A 24,020-nucleotide genomic window follows, 5' to 3' on the forward strand; every position below is an offset into this window, starting at 1 on the left:
GGCACGCCCGGTGGGACAACCTTCAACATCCACCACATCGCCATCTACATCCGAGATGGCGGAAGACACTCCGGTCACATACGCGGATCTGCCTGATGAGCTCAAGAAGAAGCATGACGAGATCAAGGCAACCCTCGAAGCCGAACTCATCGGCTCCTTCCACCGAACCCGCTCCCATGGCGTCGGTGGAAGGGTTTCACACCCGAAGGCGCGCTCGATGGAGTGGACCTGTCCGCCCCGTCGAAGAACGCACCGGGTCGCCGCGGCAGGAGATCAACTACATGGTGGCTCATTCGCCGCACCGCCACTCGAGAGCCTCGGTGAACACCTTGGAGCGTGTCGCTCGCGCGTCGTTCGAGGAAATCATGAGTCACCGGTACTCCCGTCGGGACCGGCTCTGGGGACTTTCAAAGGAGAGATGCCGCTCCAGCCCCAGCCCGTTCGCATGGGTAGCACCGGAACTGCCGAACTCATCGGCATACGTCGTCTACAAGATTGGTGGTGATCCTAGTGACTACCAATTCCTGCCCGAGCCACCTAAGGAGGTCCCGCACGGATACGCGTGCGCATACGTGCCGAGACAGCAACGCCTTGGCACTCTCGAACCAGGCTGCAATAACAGCGACCTCCGGAACGGCGGGAGGAACGTCAGGAGCCGATCCTGAGAAGCAGTCGTGGCTGGCTAAGTACGCCGCCCCGACAAACCTCCAAAGCCCAGCTCCTGCAGTTGGCTTAGAACCAGAAAAACAAGCATGGCTGGTTAAGTATGCCACCCCGGCGAATCTTCATGGTTCGACACCTTCAGCCATCTCGGCGGATCAGATTTGTGCAATTCGAAAGATCGGTTCGGCATGATGCCGAAAAGGAAGGCATTCGGCTACACCAAGCCGTACCCCAACAGCTACGAACCGATCCCGCTGCCACCTAAATATCGGCTCCCGGACTTCACAAAGTTCGGTGGATCGGACGGGTCCAGCTCCATCGAGCATGTGAGCCGATATTTGGCACAGCCTGGGCACGATCTCGGCGTCAGATGAGTTGCGCGTGAGGTTCTTCTCGCAGTCCCTCACAGGATCGGCTTTCGGGTGGTACACATCGCTACCACCGAACTCCATCCGGACACGGAAGCAGCTTGGAAGAGCAGTTCCATGAGCGGTACCATTCGAAGCTTCCGAGTCTAGCATTGCCGATCTAGCACAACTACGTCGAAGCGCGGAGAACCGTGACGAGGAATACATCCAGCCGCTTCAGGAATCTTAGGAACCGATGCTTTTCGGTTCGCATAAATGAGAAGGAAGCGAGTCGAGTTGGCGTAGCGAGGCCTTGCAACACAGCTCAAGGACACGGCCTCCCAAGCGGATTATCCCTCGCCGGCGCACATGGTTCGAAACTTTCAGCATATGAACAGCGCCACCCGGACCTGTACCAAGACAAGTTCAAGCGTGCAAGTGGCCCCGGTCGATGCAGAGGAAGACGAAGTTCCCGCGGGAGACCAAGAAGTAGCAGTGGCCGAGTGGACTCGGGGAGGAACCCCCGTGTCCCGCAAGTGGGTAAAGCCACCGAGCCCGCCTGTGGGATTTGATTTTGACGTGACCAAGACCGAGCAAATCTTCGACCTCCTACTCAAGGAAAAGCAGTTGAAGATACCCGAAGGTCTCAAGTTCCCCACGGCGCAAGAGCTGAATGGAAAGCCATACTGCAAATGGCATAACTCGCTCTCCCATGCCACCAACGACTGCAGGGTGTGGCGTCAGCACATCCAAGCGGCGATAGAGAACAGGCGTCTAATTTTCAACCAGTACGCCATGAAGGTCGACACACACCCCTTCCCCACCGTAAACATGGTGGAGTATGCTTGCCATGCAGGGTGCCGGCCGGGTTTCTCGTGCAATATCAACATGGTAGATCTTGGACACCACGCCGGCAAGGATGGAGATGAGGGCAGCTGCTCTCATAGCAAAGATACAGAGGAAGCCGCTCCACGCGATCGGCTCCGCCAAGACGCGCAAGCGCTACGTCACAGAGGGAGAAGTGAAGAACATAAGATATCGGCGACCTCTCTCCGATCACCTCCTCAACAAGTATGTGGGTCGAGTACGACCAACGCCGGCGGTCCGAGCGATGATGATGAAAGAGTTCGTCCGGCCGGAGAAGCGAAGACATCGTCGGCGGAATCGCGATGAGGAGGAGCACGAGCGTTGTGCCAAGGGAAAGGCAAGGGAGCAAGGCGACGAGGACGGACACCGGAATTGTCCCTTCTTCGAGCACTCGCTGGGATTCAGGCATGAGCCGATTGCCAACAATCGGCAATTGCCCAGAATGCAACCGGAAGAAGAAGGAGGCAGCCAACGTGTCCGTGTTCGAGCGCTTAGGACCTCTCCCGCCACGGCAGCAAACGAGCTGAGTCCCCTCGGTTGGAAGATCTCGAAGATTCGAAGACGAGGGAGAAGAAGAAGACAGTACCACCGGCCAAGGTGGTGCCCCGACGGACTCGGCCGTTCCCGAAACGCAGTGGTTCAACGATTGCGCGGCCCGGAAGAAGCCGAGAGGTTATACTTGCATACATTGAGGAAGGCAAGGCCCGACTCGGCTGCAAAGGTTCAGCGAACCCCGGATGAAGAGGGTCGTCCACGGAAAATGGAGTGGCGCCCCAAGCAAAGGGAAGCCGATGATGAAGCATCGGCCGGCACAAACATGGTGCTCGTTCTTCCGGCGAGCTTAGCGCTCCACGATCACACGATGCATTCAAGGTGGGCGACAAGCAAGCGTGCCAACATGATGAAGTCAGAGATTGGGCTGGTCTTATCTACCGGCCTGAACGAGTAACAAGAACACGTCAATGAGCAATCATGGCGAGGCTGATCCTTGTGATCGGCCCCAAAAAATTTATGAAGGGACATCACAAAACCTTCGCCGAGCAAACAACGTGGAGGCCGATTCCAGCAATCGGCCAAAATTATCCTCACCCACCGTTCCGCTTGAGTTCAACATGTTATCCCACAGAGCCGATACCATCAATCCTCTTGACAGAATCGGCTCGGGGGGGCACCCAGGTGGATAAAATACGAGGATATGCAACTAGAAGCGTCTCATCCTTTGGTGATGAGTATTGGAATATGGGGGCCGATGCACTAGTCGGCCGTAAAAAAAAAAAAAAAAAACATCTGAAAATTCGAAAATTTTCGAGCACGACTAATGCAGCAGTACATCGACTTAAGGATATGGAAGCCGATGCGTGGCCATCGACTCAAGAGGAATAACCGTTACGATCGGAGGGTCAATGGAGCACAAAGGGAGATTTTTTATGAAGGAACTCCTCAATGGAGTAGTTTGGAAGCTCGGATCCTCTCTTCAAGAACAATGCCGGGAGCAGCCTAGACGTGCGGATCAGGTCAAGGATGGATTGCATGAAATCCGCCAAAAGAAAAGAGCCGATCTAGCCGGCAAGTTGCGGGAAGAACCGAAGAAGCTCGGGGGCAGCTCGCCTTGAAGGCTCTCGCTTTGAGAAGCCGATTTATGTTCAAATCGGTTGGCTCCGCATAGGGAACTTCCCACACACGATCAAGCCCAGGTCCATACAACTAATTCACGTATCCTCGTCTCCGTTTTGGCCGAGACTCGGGGGCAACAGGACCGATGGATGCCTTGTTCTTAAGAGCCGATTGGAGTTACCTCGGTTGTTATTGCATCATGATCGTCTCGGGGAGGAATTGGGAAGGAAAAGCCGTCGTCCGGGTACGAGGTTTGGACCGTGCTCGGTGCTCGCAAGAAAAGAGGAGATCGGTTCCTCAAATTAGCCGATGAATAGTCATCGGTCGCGGGGCTGCAAAACGCCACGATTGAGAAAATCAATGATAACCCGATTCGTCACTATCGGTCTTGGAGTGGCAAGCGGAGGGATGGAAATTGGATTAATGAAAGGAGAAATTGGAAGAACAAGTTCTCATTAATTCAAAGGAGCAGCTTTACAAGAAGAGCCGATGGCTCTCAAAAGAGGGATCTAGTGCCTAGTGCACTGCTACTGCTAGTCCTATTCGACTAGTCGTCGCTGTCCTCATCGTCGCCGTCATCGAGGTCGTCGGCGCTGCTCCCAGGAAGCTCCTCGCTGTTGCTGCCCCAGCCGTCCGCTGGAGCCTCCTCCTCCTCCTCGTCATCATCATCGTCCTCGCTATCCGCCCAGCCGCGGAAACGTTTCGTTGGAGGATACCCGATGGAGGCGGAGGAATCATCTTCCTCCTCCTCATCTTCTTCCTCGTCGTCATCGCCGTCCTCGCTGTCCGCCCACATGCGGGAGCGTTTCTTCGGCGGGAGCCTGGCAGAGGGGAAGGCCTTGGTCTTCTCCGCTTCTCCTCCCTTCTTCTCCTTGTCCGAGGAGATGGGGTGCTCCCCGGAGCGGAGATCGTCCTCTTCTTTGCTCTTCGGCAACGGTTGGAGAGAGGTGCCTGAAGCGGAGGAGGAAGAGGAAGACATGGCTGCAGGAGAGAAGGGTTTTTTGGTTTGGTGAACGAGAGCGTAGCAAGGCGATGGAGTGGTGAACCGTTTGGCACGTATAAATAAAGAGAGTGTAGTGGAGATTTAATGCCATACGGTTCTCGAGGGCGTGAGGCCGAAATTGACGATTCATACAGAGAAGCCCGGGAGGCGAGGCGTAATGATGGAAGATTCTCGCGGCAGCTCGCTTCTGCCACGACATGACCCGACGAAAGAAAGCGTAATGATTTTGGAAATGTCATTTCCAAAACCAGGGGGGCATGTGTTATCACCGGAATTTGACCGAGTCGGGAGTTGGGCCGCGAACAAGATGGGCTTGGAAGATTACACGTGGAAGATCCGTGAAGCGGCCCTGTTCGGTGGAGTTGGGCCGGATTGCCCATGTATCTTTAATTATAGTAGATTGTATCTAGATTAAAAGTTAGAGTTTATCTCGTGCACGGTTTAGTGCACGCCCGCATTAGAAAGTCCGCTGGACTATAAATATGTACCTAGGGTTTATGGAATAAACAACAACAAACGTTCAACCACAAACAAATCTCGGCGCATCGCCAACCCCTTCGTCTCGAGGGTTTCTTCCGGTAAGCATCATGCTGCCTAGATCGCATCTTGCGATCTAGGCAGCACAAGCCTGCCTACGTTGTTCATGTGTTGCTCGTACTGAAGCCTTTTTGATGGCGAGCAACGTAGTTATCTTAGACATGTTAGGGTTAGCATTGTTCTTCATGTTACATGCTTTCGTAGTGCAACCCTTGCATGTCTAGCCGCCCTTACACCTATCTTAGGCGTTGGGGCGACACCCCGCTTGATCATAGTTTAGTAGATCTGATCCGGTACGATTGCTCCTTGTTCTACAAGGATTAGTTTAATATCTGCAATAGTTAGGCCTTACGAAGGGGGGGAGGATCCAGCGGCACGTAGGGTGTCGTTCGTTGGCCCTAAGCAGGATGTTCCGAGGATCAACCTCGTGTTGGTTTTTAGGCCTTGCTTAGGATCGGCTTACGATCACCGTGCGTGGCCGCGAGGCCCAACTCGGAGTAGGATGATCCGATTATGCGGTGAAAACCCCACATCGTCGTAGATCTCATTAGCTTTACCTTGATCAAGCAGGACCACCATATATTCGGACACCTCGTCCGAATCATGGGTGGATCGGCTCTTTGAGCCGATTCACGGGATAACCCGAGAGCCGATCGAGGCTCGTATTTAACGTTTACGTGTGTGCCCCGCAGAAACTAAGCGAGGCATCATCCACACCTTCCCGACCGGGTATAGGTCGGGTGGCACGCCCTTGTGATAAACATCGGTGCGTGCGACCAGGAGGCTTTGCGGGCCGTCGCTCAGAGGGACTAGGGCCAGCCGCAGCCCTAGTTGTTCCCGGCTCTACGGTGTTGCCCGTCTCTGCCCGCCAGTGGGTTTCTGACGTCAACAGCATCTCAAGAGGATCATATGCTTGGAAGCTTGCCATCCATTTGGTAATAATGGACATGTGAAGGTATGCATCAATGGAGCTTTCCCATCATGGTGTATGGGGAACATTTCTGAGTTTTCACGAAGCAACAATGATCAAGTGAGGCATTCCGGCTTGTGTGGAGCTTGAAGAGTTATCATCAAGATCAAGCGGGATGCGCAAGGTAAAGGTATGGTCTTTCTAGGTTTTCCTTTTACCGGTCGCAAGGTGGTTGTTGGGAGACCGGGTTATAGGATACATAGCCGCACTATCAAGAGAGGCTTTTGGTTGGGTAACTTGATCACATCGTCTTAGGGAGCTCAACCCTTTGCATGCGTCTTGAGACGAGCTTGATGTTGTCCATGGTGTTGCTGCCACTAATAACGCGACCTGTAAGAACTAGAGGCATGAGTGTGCAGACGTTATGTGGGCTGACAGAAGCCATACCAGGATGTGAAGAAGATGAGAAGCATTTCTGTGATGTGTCATGTGTTATGAACTACTCTCAGTTGTGTGTATGACTCGACTAGTTGTGCGCTCTAAATTACCATTTGTGCTTAGTTAGGGCTTAACTTGTTGTGTTAAACCTATTTGAAATTAGCTAGGACCGAACGATGTTATAATAGTCATGCTTGTTAGTTTGATTTGATGTTATGGTGCCTCTTGGCTCGAATTGATGAGGGGTAATGTCACCACTTGGGAGAAGTGGTAGCTAGAACTACATCATGTAGATTACCAGTTAGGCCAACATGCGTAGTTCACACGCACATTGCAGCTTAGTTGGCAACCAAGACGCACAAACAAGCTGATTTTTTTTGTTAGGAATCAAACAAACTCCCATTTAGATATATAGACTTTGGCCCAGTTAAACATGACTCTACAGAGAAAATCTCGCCCGATGCACGAAAATGCTGCGACCAACCAATCAGGCCCCTTGCGTTTTCGCAATAGATCAATCCACGGAGGCCCGTTTTGTGACGAGGAATTTTATGCAGAAGGGCAAATCATCAAGTGCCAAAAGAAAACAGGGGCAAAAAATGAAACACAAAGTAAAAGAGGACAAATCATCAACTGCCAAAGAAAACAGACACAAAATGTAAAGCCACAAAGTAAAAGAAGGCAAAAAGATCAAGTTTTTGCAAAGTACAGAGGCGAGTCACACTCTCCTCCCAGTGTCCCACATCTCCAGAAACTCCGATCTCTGGCAATGTCGCTCCACCAGCGGCCGCACCAGAAGCCGCCGGGCGCCGACTCCCTCCCCATCTCCGCCGCCGCAGCCAACGCAGGCCTTCCATCCCGGCCGTTCCCCCTCCTCACGCTCCCCTATCTCTTCTCCCTTCTCGCGCTCCTCCTCCTCCTCGCCCTCCTCTTCCCCTGGGGGCCGCCCCGCCACGCCGCCCCGGCCTCCCCGTGGCGCTCCTACACGCTCCAGGACGCCGCAGCCTTCGCCGCGGCGGCCGGTAACGGCACCATCATCCTCGCCGCCGTCTCCGGGCCCTACCTCCCCTTCCTCTCCAACTGGCTCATCAGCGTCCGCCGCGCCGGCCGCGCCGACCAGGTGCTCGTCATCGCCGAGGACTACGACACCCTCGAGCGCATCAATGCCGCGTGGCCCGGCCACGCCGTCCTCGTGCCCCCCGCGCCCGACGCCCAGGCCGCTCATAAGTTCGGATCCCAGGTTAGCGGAAATTTCTGCTTGAACCGCGAGCTGTTCGATGAAATGTCCATGTGCGTGACCGCGCCTGCTCGGCGTATGAACATGTGCAGGGGTTCTTCAACTTCACCTCGCGGCGGCCGCGGCACCTGCTGCAGATTCTTGAGCTGGGGTACGCTGTCATGTACAACGACGTCGACATGGTCTGGCTTGCCGACCCGTTTCCATATATCGTCGGCACTCACGACGTGTACTTCATGGACGATATGACTGATGTATGTATAATCGCTGTGTTTGTAACTGGGACTGTTGGAATAGTATCTGATGATGTTGGGGTTGTCGGTGCAGGTGAAGCCACTAGATCATTCACATGCTCTGCCGCCGCCAGGTAAGAAGGGGCGGCCGTACATTTGTAGCTGTATGATCTACCTGCAGCCAACAGAAGGGGCAAAGCTGTTGCTGAGGAAGTGGATCGAGGAGCTCAAGGAGCAGCCCTGGTCAAAGAAAGTGAAATCAAATGATCAGCCAGCATTCAACTGGGCTTTGCTAAAGACTGTCGGCCAGGTTAGAGGCATCCAAGTATTTTATTTGAACTTCGTTTTGTTGCATTTGGCTGAACTGTTCGAATGCATTTTTGTTTGAACAAACTAGTGGCATTGAGTTAACTGATTAATTGGGTCAGGGAAGCTTAAAATGTAAATTTGTTTTAATATATTGCTTTGTGGTCTAAGTCAGTTGAAGAACCAAGGAACTCAAATCTTGAGATCACTTTTGACTAATGTACAGCTTGTTTACATATGAAATGTTTGAACACAATTGTGTTTTAGCACTGAATAGTTGTGAGTTAATCATTCATACATCATGAATTAGTACAACAAAAATGGTAACTACATCATGAAACAAACTTTATTTCTTGTGGCATGCAAGTGTTGAAATTTATTTGTTGCATTTGATTAAACTGAGTGTATGCATTTGTTTCTTTGCTTGAAAAAATGTGGCACAAGGTTGGCCAATGCGTTCAGGGCTGCTTAAAATTTAAATCGGTTTTGGTGTATGCTTTGTAGTTTAGGTCAGTTTATAACTCCCTAAGCCAGTCAAGATTGGTTTAAATTCTGTTTACTTTGCAAGGTCATCATACTAAAGTGTAAAGATAAGAGTTTGAGTCAGATGTCATGCATAGGATTCTGTACCAAATCTGCCGAGGCCGCACACAGGAAGTAGACAGTGATCAGGCTTGTGTCCTGGTGGGACATTGTTCAAAATGTCAGATATCACGCTCATATTGGTTTGGCCTGAAAAGAGTGATATGGCCAAAATATCCGTCGGTATTCAGTATCGGTAACCAACCGAAATCACAATATTGGCCGATATATCAGCATGTCGCACTCTGAACTCCCTAGGCTAGTAGGGAACGCTTTTTAAAATCGTATTGTGCAAGGTTAGGAGATTAGGATATAAGAGTTAATCATTCGTATATACAACAAAATTATAACTACATCATGAAACACACCAAATAGATTAATCTTTTGAACTTGGAAGCAGAGTGTAAATGCTTATCTCTGCATGGTAAAGTAGTTAACGTTTCTCTTTGACTTGATATTTGTTCTTCAAATTTATTCCACTTTGTTTGATCTCCGTCTTGATCAGCTCTTATCTCCATCTGAAACATTGTCTAAAATCCATTCATTCCTCGTGGTATGTATATTGCAGATTTTAGTAGCATTGTGGCCCCCAATCTCTAATATGCTGTTCTTGAATGCTACTTTGAGCTGTTGGTGTCATGTGCTTATGAAACAATACCGTATAATGTTGGACTGGAGTAACTGTTTGAGCATGATCTTGGTTTTAGCTTCTAAGCCACAGTTTGTAGTTGCTAAACTGTGTTGTGTACTTGTATTATATTGTATTGTGCTGTGCTGTGCTTATCTTATAATTTGCTGTTGAAATTTAGCCACAAAAGTTGGCAGAAGTGGATGAAACAAACACTAAATTGGGAAAAATCTGGTTGGTCGACAAACATGATTACCATAATCCACCGCAATGTCAAACGCGACTTAAGTTGTTGTCTTCAATGTGGACTTCAATAGACATGCATTGGTTGTCCTAAGCTTTGCAGTTTTTAATGTGTAATTGTTCAATAATAACCTTTCTAAGGGAGTAAGTAAAAGGAAGTTCATAACTGCTATGTCATATTGTCACGTATGATTACGAACTTTCTGTAAATATATCATATTTATTGGTAACTTCTATGTCATGTACGATTACGAACTTTCTGTAAATATATCATGTTTACTGGTTTTTTCTATCAATATCATTGCTGCATTTAAGTTTTTGATTTACGTTATGGGAATATCTTCTTCTGGAGGCCTTTCATGGACAGAAACAAGGCATGGTATACGGCAAAGTGTTTTATTCTGTTTTCCAGAATATTTTTGTGGATTGTTGTCTCCAAGCATATGTCCTTTCTAAAACTACTAATATAGGATAATGCTTGCAGGTGGATGTGTATCTACTACCCCAATCTGCTTTTCCAACTGGAGGTCTATATTTCAAGAATAAAACATGGGTCAAGGAGACGAAGGGCAAACATGTCATTATACATAACAACTACATAACCGGGTTTGAAAAGAAGATAAAGCGCTTCCGCGATCATAAGCTCTGGCTGGTGGATGAACACAGTGATGAGTCACCACTTGGTAAACTATGAACAAGCTGTAATGGCTAAAGTACATCTCTCCTTGCTACAGGGCCACAATTTTGTAGCTGGTAGCAGGGGCTGCTGAACCAGATTTTGGATGATCTTCCGTCCACCTAATGGAATGCAACAACTGAATGTGATATCTGAAAGCTGAAGACTCTGTTTGTACATTAAGACCCCCTCGGGAGTTACCTTTACTGGTGTAGTTTGTCTTTAGAAACACACTTGTAACGAAAATGGCTGGTTTGAGGAGATCAGTCAGACCTTAGGGCAGGAAGGAGGAGGTAGTGTAGCTACAATATTGTGCACATCCATTGATTCGTTCATTTTGTATATCATAGTAATTTTGTGAGGCTGTATAATTATTACTGGAAAGCAGTGTATCATTGTTTAGTCCAGGGTCCTTTTACGTTATTGCTTGTCATCAATTTCAAATAGATGTCCATTGAGTGTCGTGTATCTTCAATTTGCATTCGCAGTCCGATGATGATACCCGTTTCTGATCATTTTGTGGAATATGTCATTCATCATCTCTTTCGAAGATCTGGTTGAAACGCCAGGCTCCTATTCGAACACTGGAATATCTCTCCATCTGAGGGGCATTGAAATGTATTCTTTATGTAATTTGTATATTGTTTCCTGGTTCCAGAAGGGCACTGTGGAAAATCATTCGTCCACTTTCACAAGGAACGTGCCAAAATGAGGATGCGAGTTCCCTACCATTGAACATTCTTATCTTTTCTATAAATCGCACGCCTGAGAATCTGGTCTTCTTATCAGCAGAACGCCTGCAATTAGATTAGTGGAATCAAGCTAGCGTCGGCCGAAGCCAGAGTGGCTACTGTTGTAGGACCCTTTTCCTTGATGCCTCCCAGCTTTGCTTTCCGTAGGAGCAATGCCGTTGCCTTGGCCTCACACAAAGAACACCGGTGGAGCAACGGCTCACACATATATGCTACCCCTGCCCCCGTGCTTGCATGTGCACACAAATCCATCTTTCTTCTTTCTCGTCGCGACAGGAAAACCAACCCAGCCATCTGCGTCGACGAGGATCAATGGGTCAGGTCGTCGCCAAGGCGAAGCAAGGTATGATGAACACTACCGGCTCATGCCCAAGAAAATCTTGGGCAAATCATCTCTTCAAATGCATGCTAGTTTGGTTTGGTTTGGTTTATATCCATTGTTGCATTGCAAGATGGCACTATATTTTGTAATAACTCGTACGCCTAGATAGCTAGACTCTGTTTGTAACGCGGGAACCTCACTTGACTCCCCTGGAAATTCAACTACTGCCGTGAAATTCCTTCGAGTGAGGTCCAAGTTATTGAACGGAGATTTTAGCATGGATAATGTTTATGGCAGGTGCCGAGCAGGCGACGCAGAAGACCGATAAGGACGGCAAGGTTGTGCCTAAACCTAGTGAGGCCAAGGAGCTCATCAATTTTATGGCGAAAAACTACGAGACTAAAGTCCAGAGCGCAAAATCCTTCGACGAATTCTACCATGCCATTTATGAACTCATCGAGTAAGCTTTCATCTCACAACCTGGAGAACAACGTTGTGCAGTACCTCTTTATCAGCCTCAAAAATATTTATTTCAGAGAGTAGTACAGATTTGTATTATAGTTGAATTATTAGATACATTCATTAATTCTCATGTGATTCCTTAGGTTTTCCGGATAAAACGTCATGAGTATAAACAGGTAGATTAGCTGGGTCAGATTCGTAGCATACTTTAGTCAAAAAAAAAAAAAGATTCATAGCATACCGTTGATTCCTCATTGAAAAGTTTAAGTACTCATTGAGAAGTTTTAAGGTAAAGGTGGAGTATATAGAAACAACTCCACCTTTACCTTAAAAATACAGGATCTTCATGCTTCAGCAACGGTTGTTTCAAGAAAAAATACCTAATACTAACCTCTACCTGTTATTTTCATTCTTCTTCAGAATGTTCTGTGAAGAACGAGGGCAGCTGCAGTACAAGATGCCATCGAAAAAGAGACTTGAGGATGCGTACAAGGTCAGATATACCCTTTTTTTTTAGAACGAAGGAAGTTCCTCTGCTTTCTTTTGCATAGCTTCTAAACAGAGTTTGGCATCTTTCTTTCGTTTCAAATCTTTCGAAACTGCTACAAATTCGTACTGGATGCCATGACAACGAGGGCAAGCAATGCATCACATGTAACAAGTGCTCACCTTGATTAAGTCCATCTCTGCAGTAACATTTTCTCCCATTGCACAAGCATGTTGAAAGTTAAGGTCTTGGAGGGACATGCACCCATGCAGTTTGTAGAAATTCTTAATGAAATCATGCATTTCGAAAATCATATAAACACGCCAAGACGATAGGGAAGCACAAGCAGTAAGGCCAAGGAAGTTTATGGGCAATGGCCCGTGTACAACAGATATGGCCAGTGAAATGTCATAGGAATGAAGGAGAACTGATTTGGCTTTCCCTCTGGTGCAGGCCGTTCACCCCAACGGTACAGCAAACCTGAGCAAGACGGACTTCATGAAGATCACCGAGAATATCATCACGATGGACAGCTTCACCTTCGGCAAGGCCGCCCTCGACGTGCTGGTGGTCCTCTTCGGCGCCCCGGTGTGCGCGCTCCTCGCCAAGAGGATCATCCCGGGCCTCAAGTCCTTCTCCGACGACATGGTCATTCCTTTGGCCACCTCTGGCGCCGTTGTATACCTTGCCAAGACCAACAAGCTATGAGCAGGCACAATGACAAAATTGTTACTGTACTGCTAGCCACAGAACAATAATGTGTCGACTCTCGAATAGTAACGAACTAACTATACAATTATATGGTGGTTCAGTTGTGTTCAGATTGTAAAATCTGTAAAGATGTATAGTATATTAAAACTTGATGTGACATTCCTATGCTCTTCATGTAACACGCTCCAAGTATGATTATGCGACTGTAACTCAAATTCAGAAATATTCAGAAACCAATTCAGATTGGGGCTTTTAAAGCTACTTTTGAAGATGAGATCATTCCTAGCTGTCGAGATGGCCCATGAGACTAGCATCACAATGTTCATAGGCATGACATGTTGTTAACACGATCGATCCTTTTCGTATCAATGGCAGGACAGGACATGTTCATAGGGGGCACGGACACGATCTACAAGGCGATCGAATGGACGATGGCCGAGCTCGTCAAGAATCCAAGAGAAATGGAAAAGGTTCAAGCAGAGGTGAGACGAGTAGCTGGTGCGCAGGCATGCACGAAGGGCGTGCAACACGGAAGACACGCACCTACGTACGCCGCCATGCAGACGTAGAGTAGAGGGCAGCGGCGCCGGCCGGGAGCTGGTTGTCCGAGTCGATCGAGGACCTTGCAGATGTGCAAACAGAAACGCAGGCTGCACGGGAACGAAACGGCCTTGCAGTACTGAATCCGATCGCAAGATGGTCATGCAACCTGTCGAAACTCCAAACATTTGCCGCCTTCTGTTCCAACTTGAAATCCGACTCGAGGTCAGGGTTTCACTTCCATGTCGATCGCCAATTCGCCATTGCGTGTATATATAGGTGCCGCCGATCCACAGTGAGACGTGTACAGCTCTTCCAAAGATTGCCTGCTTTCCAATCCAAGCACGCCGCCGTCTCCCTCCACTCCGTCTCTAGATCGCGCGTGCTTTCCCTACCAACCAAGCCGCGCGTCGTCGACCGAGCGCCATGCCCGCTCGCAAGCGACCTGCCGCCGGCAACGCGACGACCGCCCCAGGATCGACGACCTGCCGCAAGAGGAGCCGCGCCGACGAGTACGAGTACGAAGATGTGGCCTGCCTCGGCGAGGGCGGCTTCGGCGCCGTCGTCATGGCGCGCAACCGCGCCACCGGCAAGACCGTCGCCATCAAGCGCCTAACCTCGCCGTCCGCGACCAGCGCCGCCGAGCTCCTGCGCGAGGCCGGGTTCCTCGGGGCCTGCAGCGGGAACCCTTACGTGGTCGGCTTCGAGGGCCTGGCGCCCGACCCGAGAACCACCGGCGGCCTCTCCCTCGTCATGGAGCACGTCGCCGGGCCGAGCCTCCACGCTTTCCTCTGGGACAGGCGCCACGGCCCGCCGCTGCCGGAGTCGACGGTGCGCGCATTCATGTGGAAGCTGCTGACCGGGGCCAAGCTGATGCACGCCCGCCACGTCGACATGAGCGCCGGAGATGCTGCTGCAGAAGCTGCTGCATGAGCGCCGGAGATGCTGCTGCAGAAGCCCGACTACGACGCGCTCGTCGACACCTGGTCGCTCGGCTGCGTCATGGCCGAGATGCTCGCCGGTGGCAAGGCTCTGTTCCTCGGTGAAGATGGCTGCGTAGACGAGATATCCCAGCTGTGGAGCATAATCCGAGTGCTCGGGATGCCGGACGAGAGGACGTGGCCGGGGTTCAACTCTCTGCCGCTCGCCATGGCGCTGCAGCTGCTACCGCTACCGGCGGGGCACGAGCACAACAGGCTGCGGGATCTGTTCCCCGAAGACAAGCTGTCAGAGGAAGGGTTCCAGGTGTTGCAAGGGCTTCTCATGTGCAACCCCGACAAGAGACTCACGGCGGCCAAGGCGCTCAAACACCCATGGTTCGCTGCTCCCGCCGCCGCCGTCGCGTTGCCGAGAAAGAAGGCGACTCCGCTCAGTTTCATCCCACCGACGGCACCAGAGAAGAACGTACTCAACATCCCAGTGGCGATGTGGAACGCACAACGAGTGTAAAACAGTTCAGTCGAACTCCTGCTTTCCTATCGTAGAAACGACGATGTAATTAAAACTGTTTAATGGCAGAGCTTGGATGATCGATCCATGTAAATCCTTGATCCAATTGTAAAGAAACACGATATAACTGTCGTATACAGAATTGAACTGCAGTCCTGTTTCCAGATTATATGTCATTGATTACTTTAATTATTGGTAGATATTAATAGATCCATTCTTTCGCTAAAAGAAATATAGATCCATTCTGTTCATATGACCTAAACGTTGTGCTAGCACTACAGTTCAAGTGTATGAAATTCAGAACGGCATGTTGAATTATATCCCACATTCTGCTGTAGTTGTGCATGTCCAGGTCGAACTGGTTGCCCAGATAGAGAGGTGAATCGGCACCAGTATCAATTAATACAATTTCGATACCAGACCACATGCCAAGGGATGGAAGTGCAGCCAAAGTGTTCTGAAGCTATTACACCTGGAGCAGGTAACACAAGCGACAGAGGTATCTATGTGATTTGAGAACAAAGTAACAAACTCAACACTGAACATTCAGAACTCTGCTAACACCTACATCTGGCCTATACAACTCACCCCCAATGCGTGTAAAATGTCTACAAGTCCGTATCTACGAAATGTAATCAACTTATAGCAACTTCAGTTTTTCAAGAATCTGTCCACCTCTCGGAGTGCCAGTAGATCGACACGCAGGACCAGAGCAGGAACATGACGCTGTAGTATGGACCCTCAACGGGCAACCCACCTACTGTCAGTGGCAGCCACACGTACCTCGAGTCTCTCAGCTCGGAATGGTTCTACCGGTCACCGGTCAGCCATGAAGATGAATGAACCTACGCTTTGAAGTGGGAGCATGAATGTGCTCTGGGAGAAGAGCACCGTGGATCAGGATGTCTTTCCCTCCAACGCAGGGATCCCCAGTGTCTGTTTCCCAGGGTCCCATGACCGATGTGGCGGGGTGAGCCGATGAGCCAGCAGGGTGTTCCATGCAGCCTGAGGTAAAAAAAAGAAGAAGGCTGACTTCTCTTAGCTAATACATCGTCTCTTAAAAAATTAAGAAAATGCTATTTTATGCGTTGTACTCCCTCTGTTCTTTTTTAATTGACTCAAATTTAGTACAAAGTTATACTAAATCCGAGTCAATTAAAAGAGACCGGAGGGAGTACCATATATCTTCCCTTAGCAAATCAATTTCTTACGGAGTATTAAAAATAGTTATATATCATTAATTGCTAGAGGTGACAATAAAAGATAATGCATTATATGACTTATTCTATCTAGATGATGTGAAAGTCTAAAAGAAGACATGCTTTCTCTACCATTGTGCATGCCCTTATCGTGCCCTAGGTGCCATCAAGCTAAAAGAGTGCATGAACTTAATTGTAGGTACTCCGTACTCCCTTATGAGAAACCTCCGCATCGCATAGGTCATAACAAGGTAGTCATCAGTTAAGTGGCCGATGTGGAGTTAGATGTTGTCCTCGTAATTAAGATTTTATGGATAAGCCTTCCCACTGTCATCCTTGAATATGGTCATGTCTATCCTTTCATAGCTAGTCATGTGGCCGCTTGACGTAGCCTGTAGAGTTACGAGAATGGGCCTGTAGCAGAGTCACTGACTGCCACGCCTACTGACACTTTGCTATAGTTAGTGTCATCTATGTGTATCCACATCACGTATTTTTTTTTCTATAAAGGGTGTTTTATTACTCAAAGTTTCAATTAATACATCCAGTTTCTGCATAATTAGGATGCACGCAGCTGTCTAAAACATCAAACTGACATGAAGTCACTACAAAGAGTGGAATAAAAAAAACATAGGTAGTCATCCTACATCACGTGTTTGGCAGTCTGATAATTGTAGATCACCTTTGAAAGGAACTGGATTTTTGGAGGTCATGTGTCACATTCTTTTCTTCGCAACGGAGCACAACTCTTTCGTTTTTCCATGCCCACAGATCCTTTAAAGAGTAGCTGCTCACTCCACCAATTTAAACTTGAAAAACAAGAAAAAATTGTATCGGTTACAATGACAATATGGACATACCGAGAATTCTACAGAAGAGATCGGAATACATATCTTGTGTATGTCCAAAGTTATGTATGACAATATGGACATATCAAGATGTAACAAATGGCAATATAGTCAGATTAAGAAGGACATGCCTCACGCAGATCTTCATCTTTGCACAAGAGAAATCGTACGACCGTCACCTTTATTAAAAAGCCACACCGGTAGCCCCCACGCCACCAGCCGACAACGGAGAAGACGACGAACTGTCGGGTCACTGAACAAGAAACTGGCGAAACCTCTCGCGACTGACAATTGAATAAGGGATATTATGGATTGAATGTGTCAAAGAAGCAGTATATTGATAAAGGGGATGTATTCCAAAGTCAAAAGAGCAATTGGCCTGCTAATTTTTTTTTGTGTTTTGTTCTCTTTTGTAATTTCGAACAAACATGAACTAATTGGATAGGAAAGGACCGTAAAAAGATCCGTGGATTAGACTACCTATCTTTCCAGGGTTTGTATTAAAAAAGGCTTGTGCTCCGGTGCTTTTTGGAAGTTTGTTTTTGCACGATTTTCAAAGCAAAGATTAAAGGCTGTGATTAGAAGAACTAAACCACCTGCTTTCATTAAAGAATAGGTAATCTGGTCAATGTCCATCCATAGCCGTTACTTGCGAGACATGAACTGTTGCACGTGCAACTACCCAGCACCAACGATCCATCCTCGCATGTGAGTGATGTTCGACCCCTTGCGGCCATGATGTCCGCGTCGCCATGAGAGAAGCCGGCCAGCGCGACCACCGCGGCACGCCGGCACGGCCGCCTCGAACCAACGTCGGCATGGCTTCTCCCGCGCTCAGTAACAACGTATTCCCGTTTGCATGAAGGACCAATTTATGAATGATGATCAGCCACTTGACCGTAACTACTGAGTCCATATCCTGCAGCCTGCAGGTCCGGCCATCGGCAGCGGCCTTGACTTAATTTGGCAGCCACAAGAACGAGTAGTGGGGGTCGTGGGACGTGGGTAGTTGCAAGCTGCGGTCTTCGTCCGGTAAGGCGTGGATTTAAACTGTTAAAACTTCGGTGGGATTTGCTCCCTTAATCACAGCCATCAGTTTGCTTTAGGAAGCGTGCAAAAAAGTGTCGGAGAGCACCGGAGCACTCCTCAAAAAAATGCAACACCCTGACCATATTGCACTATGTATCATCATTTGATAAATCAAGAAATGTTTTTTTTTTAAAATGGAAGCATCGCCCCAGCCTCTGCATCCAAAAGATGCACACAACTTGTTTTTATTAAATTATCGCAAAGCCTTACAAGAGAGATATAAAGATCAACTCGAAGCCACATTTCCAGCGACAACTCGCTATGCCTACAAGAGCGATGAAGGGGTGACCATGAAGGCCATTACCTTGACAGGAAGCGCCGTCATCATCAGATCAGGGAGACCCGGATCTAGGGTTTCCCCGGAGCAGCATGAGTGAGTAGACGCAGACTGCGACGATGATGCCTTCAAGAAGGAAGCGACGCTTAACGCCGGCATCACCCGCCAATCGTGGCACGGTTTTCACCGACAGCCGCGAGTCCCCAACTCAGTAAGAGCAAACGGAGAGGCCAACAAAGATGATGCCTTCGCAAGGGAATGGCGCCAATAGCCGCCGCCATCATCCAGCGCAAACAATGTCAAGGCGCGGTTTTCACCGGTGGCCCCTTCACCGCTAGCTCGTCGTCGACTAGATCTTCATCGCTGGAGTAGACGGATCTCGTGATCCGCCACCCCAGCAACCAGCCGACCTCTTCCGGCGAAGAAGGAAGCCACCACCACCAAACCTGGATCAGATCCCGGATGCCCTCTGTGACTCAGAGATAGCCAAGAGGAAACCCTGCAACCACCGAAGGTCGGCAGCGCCGCCACCCGCCGAGGCCCAAAGGGCTCGGGGCCAACGACCACCACGAACGTTGCTGATGCGTGATCTCCCCAGTCGCCGCCATCTCGGATCGCTGCCGCTTGAAAGGAGTGGAGGTACGCCGCCGCACCCCGATCGCCATGCTGAGGAAGGCTGCCACCGCCGTCGCGCCGCAGGGGCTTTGCCCGGCGACGCTCCGGGCGGCGTTGGCGGAGAGGAGACCACACAGAGAAGGGCTAGGGGAGGGAGGAAGGGGCGCGCCGGCGCGGCACGACAGCCGCCGCGCGAACGCGAGGGTGTTTTCTGGACGCGCCGCCGCGTGAACGCCCTCGCTATGAGGATAGCCTAACCAAGAAATGCTTATTCTCTCTGATTCAAGTAGAAATCGAAATGAAAAAATTCAAAGGATATTCAGAAAAACACAAATCTCATCAACAATACTTTGTCTACCCACTACTCCTTCAGGAGTATATTTATGCATTTGCCCATGATTATGGATTAAATGATTTCGAACCTGTGGAAGTTGTTAGTTCTAATAACAAGAAATTTAGTTTGCTACTTATGAAACGTTTAATTATATATGTGAATGTATCAGCAGAGTTTTTGGATGAGCTCAGTTAATCATCCTAACCAAGATCAATTGTTGGTTACAAAATGGGTTTTTATTCTGATTTTAATTATGATTCTATCTAAGGGTTTGCGATCGTTGTAGAAACTCCATTCTCGCTACGGGAATTACCTTGCCGAAAAAAAAAAGAGATACCTAAGTTTCAGAATTTATACTCTAGTAGCAAAAGTGCCCGTGCGTTGCATCGGGATAAATAAATACTAAAAACTTAAGTAAACCATCCGTGTTAATACTTCTCCATCACGCAGCAGAGCAGTGCCCTAGTGGTAATATGGTTACACACAACCAAAAAAATGAAGAAGTATTACAAAAAAAAATAGTCATGCTACATCATTTGTAGCAGCAAACCAAACACGTCAAAACGGCAGCAAAAATCCATCTTCTAGTCACCATCCATATTGACACTTCTCTACTTAGTCACCATCGTCGATGTTGATCAGATTTTCTTCTATTGATAACAAACATAATTAATTCTAAAAATATTAGATGCAAGGCCCTTGTTTGACCGACTTGTAAAACCGCAGACGTTAATGATGGTGGTCATCACCCTTTAATTTTATTTAGGTAAATCTAAACGAATTTATAGCTAGAACTGTTTTTTATTGGCTGGCAAATGGGCTAGGTTTGGTGAGTCAATATCAAAGGATGTCGCAAATTTACGACACTAAGCAGTCCCAAATATCCAACTGGCTAGCAAAGTCCAAGGCCTTTTGAACTCCAAAATTATTTTATTAAACTCTATTTTGTTGCTAAAATTATTCTCTCATTTTATCCCCAAACGAAAACTCTATTTTCTTATATAAAAGTTGCAAATGATTTTAAAACAAGCAGAAAAAATAACAGGGAGATGTTTTTTTAAGAGAAGACCCAGCAAGGCCCAGCCGGCCAAACCTAGCCCAGCCCAGAGAGAAACCCTAGCAACCCCAACCGGTGCCCCTGGCCTTTTTGCATTCCCACCCCCGCTGCCGGCTGTTTCCAGAAAACACATCTACTTATATGTTTTCGCGTTTAAGTCCTCCCACCTCTCCACTATTTCCCCCCACACGCATCCTGCCCTGACCCCGAGCCTCTCTCCCTCGACCTCCCTCGCTCGAGCCCGCGTTCGTGCCTGCTCCATAGCCTCCACATGCATCCCTGCCTGCTCCGCGCGACTGGTCCCGCCCCGCCGCCGGCTGGCGAGCCTCTGCCGGTCCTCTGCGCACTCTTCCTCGAGCTGGCGCTCGACGCGACCGTCTCCTTCGTTCTCGGTGCTCCTCCAGCAACCGCGTCCGCTCGGACTCGTTTTTCGCCAGCCGCTCCGGCAGGTACCCTCCCCTCCCTCGGCCTCGTTTTTCGCAGCAGGCCAGCCGCTCCGGCAGGGATCTCGATTTTCCCATCAGCAGCTAGCTGCCCTCATTTTTTCTGATGCGCCGAGGCGTCCTCTCCCAGTTTCCGTTAGTAGGTGCTCAACGACAGGATCGACTGCTTGTTTCCTTTCATCTGAGCATCGGTGATCTTTTCTCTCTCGCTCGCCGTCCTTCATCGGCTTGTTGACATCCAAATAATCTGCCTATATGTACCAGTGAGACTTCTTATAATAAAGCGGTGTGGGACTAATGAAGCCATACCTTTTACATAGCCATTGGCTTGTTATACGCTCAATTTGTCACGATTGTACTGATTCGTCGGCCGGCCACAACAATAGCCCAACAAAAAGCCCATTTTTACAGATCGATCAACGAAGAAGCGATCGTAGGAAAGGAAACGGACCATTTTTCAACTTAATAATAAGAAGCGAACAAACCGGTACGGTGGCACAGTGCGTAATATGAAATTTGGTGGGAGGGTAAAACCGTCCAATAAAAAATTGGACGAAAATTTTGGCAGAAACCTTAGCTCCCTTTATTATTAGGTATAGATTCATTCAATCGCACATGAGACTAGCATGACGAATTGCAGCAAGCAGTCACTCTATCCGTCGGCATCCTCATGTCGTGCACGGCTCTGCATCACTGCACAGATTTTTCAGCTGAGCATCAGCTTAATAATTCCTGTCCATACACACTAGCCAAGGGCACGCTGGCTTTAAGTTCAGTTCTATCGTCTCTGTTAATAATCCACACACGTGCATAATGCTGGCGCCCATGGCTTCTCTTACGCTAGATTATCCTACCCTAGTCCTCTGTCTCGTCTTCGTACTTTCATGCATCTTCGTCGTTGTTAGGAGCGTCGGCAAGGACGGCGCCGTACGTGGAGGAGCGCCACCTTCTCCCTGGGCGCTACCCATCATCGGCAACCTGCACCAGCTCGGCCGGGGCCACCACCACCGGAAGCTGCAGGCTCTGGCCCGGCTCTACGGCCCAATCTTCCTCCTCCGCCTCGGCTCCGTCCCCACGCTTGTGGTCTCCTCGCCGTCCCTGGCCGACGCCGTGCTCAGGACCCAGGACCACATCTTCTGCAGCCGACCACAGCAACACACGGCTCGCGGCACGCTCTACGGCTGCCGGGACATGGCCTTCGCAACCTACGGCGAGCGCTGGCGCCAGCTCCGCCGCATCGCCGTCGTGCACCTCCTCAGCGCGAAGCGCGTCGACTCCTTCCGCTCCCTCCGGCTAGAGGAGGCCGCGGGCTTCGTGGAACGGATCCGCGCTGCCAGCGCCCGGGAGGAGGGATCCGCGGTCAACGTGACCGAGCTCATCATCAGCCTGACCAACACCGTTATCTCTCGAGCGGCGTTCGGGAATAGGCTCGGCGGGCTGGAGCCAGCGATGGTCCGCGGCATGATGAAGGAGCTCACGGAGCTGCTCGGGGCGATCGCCGTTGGCGACGTGCTGCCGTGGCTCCGGTGGGTGGACTGGGCGACGGGTCTCGACGCGAGGGTGAAGAAGACGGCGGCTGAGCTCGACGGTATGGTGGAGAGGACGCTGGCGGAGCACGAGGCGAGCCGAGGAAACGAAGACAGCCGCGAGGCGGGCGACCTCCTCGACAGTCTGCTCTCAATCTATAAGGATGGTGATCATGGGTTCACGCTGGACAGGATTGATGTCAAGGCGCTCATATTGGTAATTCGATCAAGAACTAGTCGATCTCCTGTAAGGCTGTAACCACGTACGGGCGTACGTGTTAACACGATCGATCCATTTTCGTATCAATTGCAGGACATGTTCATAGGAGGCACGGACACGATCTACAAGGCGATAGAGTGGACGATGGCTGAGCTCGTTAAGAATCCAAGAGAAATGGAGAAGGTTCAAGTAGAGGTGAGACAAGTAGCTGGTGCTCATGGAGGAGTCCTCGAGGAGGAGCTGGAAAAGATGAGCCTCCTGCACGCATCCATGAAGGAAGCGCTGCGATTACACCCGCCGATCCCCCTCATCCCGCACGAGTCGATTGAGGACACCCAACTGCATGGATACCACATCCCAGCCAAGACCCAGGTGATGATCAACGCGTGGGCGATAGGCAGGGACGGCGAGTGGTGGGAGGACGCTGAGGATTTCCGGCCAGAGAGGTTCTTGGATACGGCCATTGACTTCAGCGGCAAGGACCCCCGGTACGTACCGTTTGGCGCGGGGAGGAGGGGATGCCCCGGTATCGCTTTCGGGACGCGCCTCGCGGAGCTCACCCTCGCCAACATGATGTACCATTTTGATTGGGAGCTGCCCAAGGGCAAGGACCTTGATTCATTTGAGGTTGTTGAGTCCAGCGGCTTCGCGCCTGCGCTCAAGTCACCTTTGATCCTTGCGGTAACACCTAGGTAAGCATGCGTGGACTACATTCAAATCAGGGACTCAGGTTCCGTTTTCGATCCTTTATTACTCAGCCTAAGCTCAATGGGCGAAATTCACACTTCTAAGCCTGTAGAGAGGACGATAAATATAAATAGTACCATGCATTAACTTTTATTGACATCCCTTGTAATAAATAAGAAATAATTATTTTTACTAGGAAATTATGTAAGGGAAGACAAGTGCTACAATGGAAAAAATAGTGTTCTCCTATTTTATAAGAAATCGTCCCTTAGCTAAGAAAAGACATCCATCTCTTTCTTCCTTCTCTCCGTCAACTAAGCAAAAATCCAACGTGGCAAGTCTAATGGCTGACGTCACCCCATTGTACATGCAAGAAAGGTGAATCCAAATTCCTAGTTTAATTAAGTCCACGCTTTTATAAAAGCAAAAAAACCTCACTCGGAATTATTAATGACACTCTCAACATCAGTCCGCTCACATCATCAGATAATAGTAACCATTAGATCATGATTTGAAGCTGTAGCTGCCCGTGTATTGCCATGTCTATCGTTTTCACTCTCTGTACATGCTCGATGGAAAGAATTCATGTGACCAAATTTTACAATATCGATGTATTTATATATTTTTATTTGCAATATCATTTGTCATTGCAAATATATATTTACACTATTTCACTCAATATTAGTGTTTTGTTTGTACAAAGATAGCACAAGGCGCA

The 24,020-nt window shown here is 49.2% G+C and overlaps 3 protein-coding genes and 1 pseudogene across 3 annotated transcripts; all 4 read left to right on the forward strand.

Annotated features, from left to right (window-relative positions):
* Positions 1-7,135: 7,135 nt before the first annotated feature.
* Positions 7,136-10,752, forward strand: LOC124650640 (UDP-D-xylose:L-fucose alpha-1,3-D-xylosyltransferase MGP4-like). Its single transcript, XM_047190156.1, has 4 exons — positions 7,136-7,619; positions 7,709-7,870; positions 7,944-8,159; positions 10,093-10,752. The coding sequence occupies exons 1-4, from the start codon at positions 7,149-7,151 to the stop codon at positions 10,300-10,302; spliced, it is 1,059 nt and encodes a 352-aa protein (XP_047046112.1). The 5' UTR covers positions 7,136-7,148; the 3' UTR covers positions 10,303-10,752.
* A 536-nt stretch (positions 10,753-11,288) lies between these two features.
* Positions 11,289-13,263, forward strand: LOC124650641. Its single transcript, XM_047190157.1, has 4 exons — positions 11,289-11,379; positions 11,656-11,818; positions 12,241-12,313; positions 12,761-13,263. The coding sequence occupies exons 1-4, from the start codon at positions 11,349-11,351 to the stop codon at positions 13,013-13,015; spliced, it is 522 nt and encodes a 173-aa protein (XP_047046113.1). The 5' UTR covers positions 11,289-11,348; the 3' UTR covers positions 13,016-13,263.
* A 721-nt stretch (positions 13,264-13,984) lies between these two features.
* LOC124648809 lies at positions 13,985-15,007 on the forward strand (annotated as a pseudogene).
* A 6,630-nt stretch (positions 15,008-21,637) lies between these two features.
* Positions 21,638-23,455, forward strand: LOC124650642 (cytochrome P450 71A1-like). The gene is made up of 2 exons (XM_047190158.1): positions 21,638-22,612; positions 22,709-23,455. Exons 1-2 carry the CDS (start codon positions 21,683-21,685, stop codon positions 23,309-23,311), a joined length of 1,533 nt encoding a protein of 510 aa, XP_047046114.1. The 5' UTR covers positions 21,638-21,682; the 3' UTR covers positions 23,312-23,455.
* The last annotated feature ends 565 nt before the right edge of the window (positions 23,456-24,020 follow it).

Source organism: Lolium rigidum, chromosome 4, assembly GCF_022539505.1.
Source record: "Lolium rigidum isolate FL_2022 chromosome 4, APGP_CSIRO_Lrig_0.1, whole genome shotgun sequence".
In the NCBI taxonomy this organism is placed as follows: domain Eukaryota; kingdom Viridiplantae; phylum Streptophyta; class Magnoliopsida; order Poales; family Poaceae; genus Lolium; species Lolium rigidum.